General features: G+C 34.6%; 1 protein-coding gene across 1 annotated transcript; it reads right to left on the bottom strand.

Moving 5' to 3' along the window:
- Window positions 1-3,759: 3,759 nt before the first annotated feature.
- LOC128558654 (acetylcholine receptor subunit beta-like) lies at window positions 3,760-7,399 on the bottom strand. Its single transcript, XM_053548645.1, has 2 exons — window positions 6,748-7,399; window positions 3,760-5,870 (listed from the first exon to the last, which is right to left on the bottom strand). The coding sequence occupies exons 1-2, from the start codon at window positions 7,081-7,083 to the stop codon at window positions 4,938-4,940; spliced, it is 1,269 nt and encodes a 422-aa protein (XP_053404620.1). The 5' UTR covers window positions 7,084-7,399; the 3' UTR covers window positions 3,760-4,937.
- Window positions 7,400-8,697: the final 1,298 nt, after the last annotated feature.

Raw genomic sequence — 8,697 nt, 5'->3', positions numbered from 1 at the left:
ACAATAAACACAGTGTACACAATATGGATTACACGGACAAAACTGGTTCTGCTACTTCTACCCTACTGTCGTATGTCCAATATCGTTTTTAGCACAACATTCAACTTTTTTCGAATGTCATATGTCGTATGTCGCGCACTGAACGAGATTCAAAATTTTTTATCAAAGTTCGAATGTCGTATGTCTAATGTCGTTTTTTGTACGAATTCAACTTTTTTCGAATGTCGTATGTCGTGCACTGAACGACATTCCATTTAATTTGGCAAAGTTCGAATGTCGTATGTCAAATGTCGTTTTTTGCACGACATTCAACCTTTTTCGAATGTCGTGTGTCGTATATCGCGCACTGAACGACATTCAAAATTGTTTGTCAAAGTTCGAATGTCGTATGTCCAATGTCGTTTTTTGTACGACATTCAACTTTTATCGAATGTCGTATGTCGTGCACTGAACGACATTCAAATTTTGCATGTCAGAGTTCGAATGTCGTATGTCAAATTTCGTTTATTGCACGACATTCAACTTTTTTCGAATGTCGTATGTCGTGGACTGAACGACTTTCAGATTTTTTTGTCAAAGTTCGAATGTCGTATGTCAAATGTCGTTTTTGCATGATATTCAACTTTTTTCGAATGTCGAATGTCGCGCACTGAACGACATTCAAATTCTTTTGACAAAGTTCGAATGTCGTATGTCCAATGACGTTTTTTGCGCGACATTCAACTTTTTCGAATGTCGTGTGTCGTATGTCGCGCACTGAACAACATTCAAAATGTTTTGTCAAAGTTCGAATGTCGTATGTCTAATGTCGTTTTTTGTACGACATTCAACTTTTTTCGAAGGTCGTATGTCGTATGTCGTGCACTGAACGACATTCAATGTTGTTTGGCAAAATTCGAATGTCGTATGTCAAATGTCGTTTTTTGCTTGACATTCAAGCTTTTTTGGATGTCGTATGTCGTATGTCGCGCACTGAACGACATTCAAATTTTTTTTGTCAAAATTCGAATGTCGTTTGTCCAATGTCGTTTTTTGCACGACATTCAACTTTTTTCGAATGTCGTATGTCGTGCACTGAACGACATTCAATATTTTTTGTCAAAGTTCGAATGTCGTATGTCAAATGTCGTTTTTTGCACGACATTCAATATTTTTCGAATGTCGTATATCGCGCACTGAAAGACATTCAAAACTTTTTGTCAAAGTTCGAATGTCGTATGTCAAATGTCGTTTTTTGCACGACATTCAACTTTTTTCGAATGTCGTATGTCGTATGTCGCGTACTGAACGACATTCAAAAATTTTGATTGTCGTATGCTGTATGTCGTTTGTTTAGCCAACTTCATACAGCTTAAATTTGGACAAAACTTGCTCGCTGTCGTGCCGTTCACCTACTACTACAAGGGCAAATATAAAAGATTCGGTGTAAGTTATATTTCGCTGGTACTACCTGAGAAACACGTCAGAGGAATTTGGGCATAAGTTATATTTTTTCTTTACACGAACATTGCCGTTAGGTACCGTTTGATTTTGACGTTTGAGAGTTCAATTTATAGTCTCGTCTGCCGATTTACGTAGCCTTATTGAGGTAAGAACCACTATCGAACTGAATAACACTACCTAAATAACGGACAGTTCCATTATTAAAAGTACAAAAACATTGCTGACCTCGAAACCGCACTACAAAAAATAATAGGTAAGGGTAGATTTCTCGGAAGCACAAAGCACCACAAACAGCCTCAGAGCCACGCATTTGCAATGCAGGCCCACATTAAAATGAATCTGTAACGGAAAACCAATTTAGACGGGTTGCTTCAAAACTCAAGTACATATATATAAACTATAGAAAAAGGAGGAGGAAAGGGTAGGTGGTACAAAAAGTTGGGGGGGGGGGGGGGGTGGAAAGAGTGTAGGGGGAACTGGAACAATGATGAATATTCAAAAGGGAATGCTACGTTCCTTAATCACAGTTACCCTACAACGTAAACCACAGCAGCACAGACACCCATGTACAAAAGACAAACACACATACACACACACATAACTAACTTACATAGATAAACAGACAAGTAAGATATAACAACACTGTAGGGCACCGCCCAAGACACACAGACACAAAAGCACACAAACGAACACACATAAGCAGGAAAAAGCAACAATCGGGCACCGCCTTAGGATTCCGGCAGCCAAAATTAAGGTGGACACGATAACTTACTTATAGTAAAAGGGGAGGGGATGCCGAAGCAAAGTAGTGCAAATACAAGAGGAAAGGATGGGGGGAGGAGGGGGTGGGGTGGGGGGCAACAATAGGGGGAGTGAGGAGAAAGAGGAAAGAAACGTGGTAGAGTGTCTGCCTTGGGTGTGAGAGGTCCTGGGTTCGAGTCCCGGTCACAGTTTAAATATTTGCATTCTGTTTCAACATGTTTTTGCAGGTTATCAGACTGGATCATTATTTAGCATTCTAAATCACTGCTAAATGTTAAATGAAATTCGATAAATGGGAAATATTCAATATAATATGTCCCTTTGATAATTCTGCTCTCCATGTTCAAGAGGAGTTACATTTCTTTGATCACAAAATTTTCTTTTATATGACAATATTAAATGCTTCTGATTACAGTATTATCAATATATCTTTTTCTTAGAAAAATATGGACATGTGCCTTCATTTCAAAGCTTTTTAACTTCATACCTATGATTTGAAAAATAGGTAAAATCTCTACATTGTTTCCTATCTGAACCCCTGGAAACATACTGCCGATATGTTTGTCTACAGGTTACATGTTTCAGCTAGTCAGCGGTGTTTCGCGACATATTTTCACGAACCAGTCAAAATCGTCCATGAAAAGCGTGACCGCGTTTATTTCACTTTCGTCACAGAATTAAGAGGAATATTTGTATTTTCCGAGGTAAACTAGCAAGTAGTTTTGTTAGATGGTGTTTCGGTGGATCGAATACACGACTACATTCTAATAATGGTAATTGCGAGAGCATATGCTCTCAATATAAACGAAAGAAATAAACCATAGGTTCATCCCGAGACTACATAACAGACTTGATGGGTGAGAGTGGGTAATAACCGACTGGAATTGACTGAATCTGTTCTTGTGAGATAATTATAAGTGCAACACCCCTTACCCTTCCCCAACATCGGCTCATGTAATTCTGCACCGGAAGTTATTGCGATACGTAATATACACATGTCCAGTAACCATTATGCGAGTAGCGTAAATATTGCCAGGATGCCAATGTATTAAGTGATAAAAAGGCAATGTTACTGTCTTTTTAAGGTTGATATTGACAATAAACAAATTTTGATGAAGAATCATTCAAAATTATAACATAAAATAATCAGCAAGGTAAGGATTCCAGTTCATATTTTAAATATTATGAAGATGTATATGATAGGATCTACACATTTCATTTCATTTCATTAAGCCATTTGATTGAAAAATACAAATCTAGAACTATGAATACATTCATAAAAAGAATATTTCCCGAAGAAAATGTCATTAAAAGTGCGATTTTCAACAGAGGCCCATTATGAAAAATTGACTGGTAGACACATATTTTCAAATCAGTTTAACTAAATTTCAAGCACACGACCTGAATCTTGCAGAACATCCATCGGATACAATGATGCTTTGAAAGAGTATGCTTTGACTAAATTCTACATTATAGAAAAAAAATTTGTTTCAAACGTTCAGAAATTCTTTAAGCTGTAATTTTTTTAAAAGACCGCTGAATGTACTCCTTGAAATAACTACAAGAACGAGTACGAGCCATATTAAATTTTGTAAAAAAAACAAAAAAAAACAACAACAGGCCAATCTCGTTTCGTTTGATTTTGTCAAACAAAGAAGGTTAGTGAGAAAACTAACAAGAATTGCCCGTTTTACTAGTCGGCATTCCTTTAAAATAAATAATTGAATTTTCTTACAATAATCGAACTATTAGAGGTCAACAAAATGTGGAAACTCGTTAAAAATAAATAAGCAGTAATAAATATAGGACCTACAGTCTGTCGAACGGTTACTTATTTTCATTAGGCATGGTCAGCTTATGACTTCATTGAAAAATAAAGGTATTAATTAAAATTTATGAACAAGTGAACTAGCTTTAGAGATATATTTGAACTCGTACCCAGCTGGGAAAACCATATTGGACGAGCCGCTATCAGCTGGGTACTCGTCCAAATATATCTCCGTATTGTACAGAACAATGTTAAATAACCTAATTATACTTTCTTACCTCAGCAACCTATTTTAAAACTCAATAGTTGCCATTTTCATTTGTGTACATCTCTATCATTGTCTTCATTTGCAGAACATTTAACTGATGTTACTTTATTTTCCTCAAAATATTCATCCTTAAAGCGGCATGCCTCCAGATCGTTCGACAACAATTTTTTGTTTTGTTTAGATATCTTGAAATAAATGCTATATTTCTTAAGAAGGCTTTAAAACTTAATTACTGACAAACTTTATGTTACGGAAACACATGAGAATTTGCTGTTTTTACTACTTTTTACGATGAAAATCGAAAAGTGTTTCTCACGCTTTTACTCCAGGTAAACTGTCTCGATTATAAATATTTATATTTTGAAGTCATTATGCACTACTTCAGCTATACCGCTATTGGTTACGACAACGGAAAAATGTCTTTATTGCCGCGGCGGTCCGGGGTTCGATTCCATACGCGGTCATCTATTTTTTCTTGATTTGGAATTTTTAAAATATTTTAGAAACAAAAATTCATATTCTAATGTTCATAGTATGACCAAACTTCAGTTTGAAAGAAAGGTTATTTTTTAGCCAAATCTGGAAGTCAGTGCCTTTAATTATATCGCAGAATTTAATATTTGGCGGTTTCTTAGCATCTTGGTTTGCAGGCACAAGAAAATAAAAATATACGTGTCGTTCTACAGGTTGAAAGGGTCAAACAAACACAAATACAATATTTATAACCAGGAAATATACACACGAAATTATTAGGCCTGTATTATCAAGAAGCAAAGCAACATCACGCCAATCAATGTCAGCATGAGATTTAAATGCATCTGCATGAGGCTCTATGCCATTCCCAACGGACTCACTGGCATTATTTGAGTCTGTTTGTGATACTCGTGGGATATCACAACTTTGTTCACTGCTTTCCGTACATATATTGACCTTTCCACATCGAATGAGTCTAAATATATACTTTAAAGCAGGAGGAACTCGATTCGAGGAGTCAGTATAATATAAACGAGTGTTGAAAAGCACTGACAGCGTAACAAGAAAGCTGCCTACGAATACACAAATCAGATAATAACATATAATTGGCATTGGAGCGGATGTTTGCGGTATGCTGATGTTTACCACTGACATAAAAACTGTAAGTGACATCAAAATGGATACTGAATATGATATCCTTTCTCCATTAGCGGCGGGTATTACGAATCCAAAGCAATTTAAAATGCTTATCAAAATCAATGGACAAATAATGTTCACAATAAAAAATGTCGGACGTCTTTCAATATTTATGGTGATTGTCGTAACAGATAAATTTAGGAGATTATCCGTAGAAATAAATGCGTCGAGTAATTTCCATTCTCCATTTTCCTCAAATTCAGGAACAAGCTTGGCGTGTCTATCTACAGCGGTCATATTAACTTCCTTTGCTAGGTACGCGGATGGGTGGAACATGACGTAACAAGTTTGGACGTCTAGAGGATAATTGTAAATATTGTATTTACACTTTGTGTTGAATACACCGAATGGCTGCCATATTAATGTTCCATTGTAAAAGGCTCTTATTGGCATTTCCTCCTTGTTCACAGAACTGAACTCTTTGAATGGGTTGCTCAGAAGCAGCGGAGGTACCCAAACCTGTAGATAAAATTCAATAATGCACATGTAAACTGGGTAAAGATTGAGTGTCTCAAACAATTGTAAGAAGTTAAAGATGACGAGTGATTTAGTGTCTGAATACGATGCTAGCTCTGCAAGTTCGGATCAAACTCTTTTCTACAATGTAGAATTTGACTTAATTTGCATTACCTCTACCGTCCATGAACAGGCTTGACCAAACCAAGCCTGTCGTGATGGGCGACATGTAGGTTTCCATTTTTTATATATTTTTTTTAGATTTTAATGAAACTTCTCACAGTTGTAAATGAAAATTATGGTCTATAATATGGTTATATAAAATGTATAGGTCCGTTTATTTGTTTTTGAGCATGATTAAACTGATTCGCACATTATACTTTGATTTTAAAATACGATTTGGAATAATCTAACATTACAAACGTTTTACTACCATATTTTATCTTTAGAACGATAGTGACGTTGCCGTGTTAATAAATTTAATAACGGTTTGCCTTTAATTCATTAAACGATTTTCATTTCGGTATACCGAGTCCAGGCGTGTTCTACTATATCTGTTTACATGACTTTACGCAGTTACTTCCGATTAATCAAACGTGCAGAACAACCTTAAACTTATAAAACACTTCTAGGGAAAAAAGAGTATCAAAGGACGCCATGAAAACAGTCCTAATTTATATTTGTATACAATTTTTCACAATTAGATAAACAATGAAAGTGTTTATCCAAAATGTGTGTGAATTGAACCGGATATTGTCTTGCACTTATAGCAGTAGCAGTATATCAATAAGGATGATAAAGTATGTGAAAAGTAAGTTTAAAAAGATTATCAACATAAATAAGTTCCGGTGATATATTTAGATAAATATAAAAAACTTACTTCTTTTGAAGAAAACATCAAACTGTTAGTCCCTGTTAACTTCGGATCCCACACGACGCGTTTGTCAGACCATTCTAAAGTTAATGCAGCCACTAGAACGAACTCGCCAAGAATTTCATCCACTTTGTTCAATGCTAAAATATGACATTTTATATCAACATTTACTGTTTCGGAGCAATTATGACATGGTCTAATATTTGGAATATAATTTTCGAGAAGATTCCGATATACCTGTACAACGTCATCTCCCCTGTCTACAGAGGTACCATGAGCAGCAGAAAAAATAAAATAAAGAACAGCAAAAATGCAACTTAAAGTAATTTTTGATATATCCATCGATTGAAAACCTTCTGTGTCAAATTTGGAAAAAAAAAAAAAACAATTTGCTTTAGCAGTAACAGCCGAGAAATTTATCTATTACCCTTCAGTTTCTATTTTACGTTGTACATAAACAAATATCACAGCGTGCAGGTAAATGGTTTAATGTTAGAATTTTCATACAATAATGAACACGAAAAGAAACGGTTAGTTTCAAGAAACGATTATGTACAATAAATACGTTTTTTAAAAAAATGTAAATTCACTTTCAAGTTTCCATAAGCGTTTGTGACACTGTAAGCAGACTTTGTTCTCCGTAAAATCCTTGTGATAGTTAAATGAATTATACATGTATTACACAAATTGACGAATAAAAAGCCAGGAAAATAATGATGCTAAATATTCCCGTTCTGGTGCAGCAGATTCCATTTACAAAATAATGTATTGGTTCAGTCGTGCAATTGACATTTGCAGTCAATTCTATAATGATTATAATTAAAGCGAGGCATGCATAATATCATGCCGGAATCAGAATTATTTAGCTATCATAACTTGTATAATATTAGATAAAATCTCATGCCGGTTTCGATCATAGTATACTTTACCCAATAAGTATGGGCACTTTGATTCACACGGGAATAAAACTATTGAACGTAGCTTAGACCTGGGGTAATGACTGAAACTGTAATCATTTGTTTAATTATTATTACATTGGTTTTTTGTGCACTTGTTAATACTAGTAGTAGTTAATATAAATATTTTATGACGTACTAATTTAAATCTAAACATTTTTATTAGTATGAAGTAAATCCTCAGTTAAGGAAATGTCTGGATTCAAAGTTCTGAAAGATAGACAGTAATCAGTAACATACTGTTGTATAAAAAGCTCAACAATATAGATATTATATTAACCCATTACCTTCAAAAAACAGTTTGAAGTTTGTATTTGTCAGCTTTAAGTTTAGGAAAATCTGTTATCTAGTACTGTATTGCCAAGTAAAAGTATGTATAATCAAGTTGATGCAGTGTTATTTTGGAGTATCTCAGATCCTTTAAGTGCACAAGCTAGCCCTTCTCAGCTATTGAGAAACATGATATAAACTGCTTAAAAGTTGTGAGATTAATTCATAGTTGTAGAACTACTTTCCAAATTGATCTAAGTAACACTTGTTGATAAACATAGACAATAGAAACGTAGTGTGTGTAAATTTCAACACATAATTCCCATCTAACATTAATAGCAGTTTTTGCATTTAAATGATATTTATCCTTCTTAGTATATAAACGACTTATTAGATCAAGAAGACAGGAAACATGTATAGTGAACAAATACTTTCATATATCTTTAAGCAGTTACAGATATTTTACTAATGTAACAACAGTATAATAATTCTAACGTTTGGAATAATATAGGGCACTGATTTTCTAGCATTAACCAGTCACACTCACATTTAAAGGTAAATGCCACAGTTGCTTATATTTATATACGGCAACATTTTTCCTATGGACAGAATCTCTTTAAACTTTGTGTACTGACTGAGAATCAAGTTTAAAACGGAAATATGCATTAAAAATCATAGGTACCCAGGCTTGATATTGAATTATCTGCCCTGCAAAATAGATTTTTCAGTA

The sequence above is a fragment of the Mercenaria mercenaria genome, chromosome 7 (genome assembly GCF_021730395.1).
Source record: "Mercenaria mercenaria strain notata chromosome 7, MADL_Memer_1, whole genome shotgun sequence".
Taxonomy (NCBI): domain Eukaryota; kingdom Metazoa; phylum Mollusca; class Bivalvia; order Venerida; family Veneridae; genus Mercenaria; species Mercenaria mercenaria.
The sequence above is the reverse complement of the archived record's forward strand: the minus strand, read 5'-3'. Positions and strand labels throughout refer to the sequence as shown.

Bases quoted from the DNA above. Each gene is read 5' to 3' on its own strand.
- LOC128558654 (XM_053548645.1), bottom strand. From the start codon at position 7,083: ATGGATATATCAAAAATTACTTTAAGTTGCATTTTTGCTGTTCTTTAT. The intron at 5,871-6,747 runs GTAAGTTTTTTA...TTTTATCTACAG, and splicing joins TGATGTTTTCTTCAAAAGAA to GTTTGGGTACCTCCGCTGCT.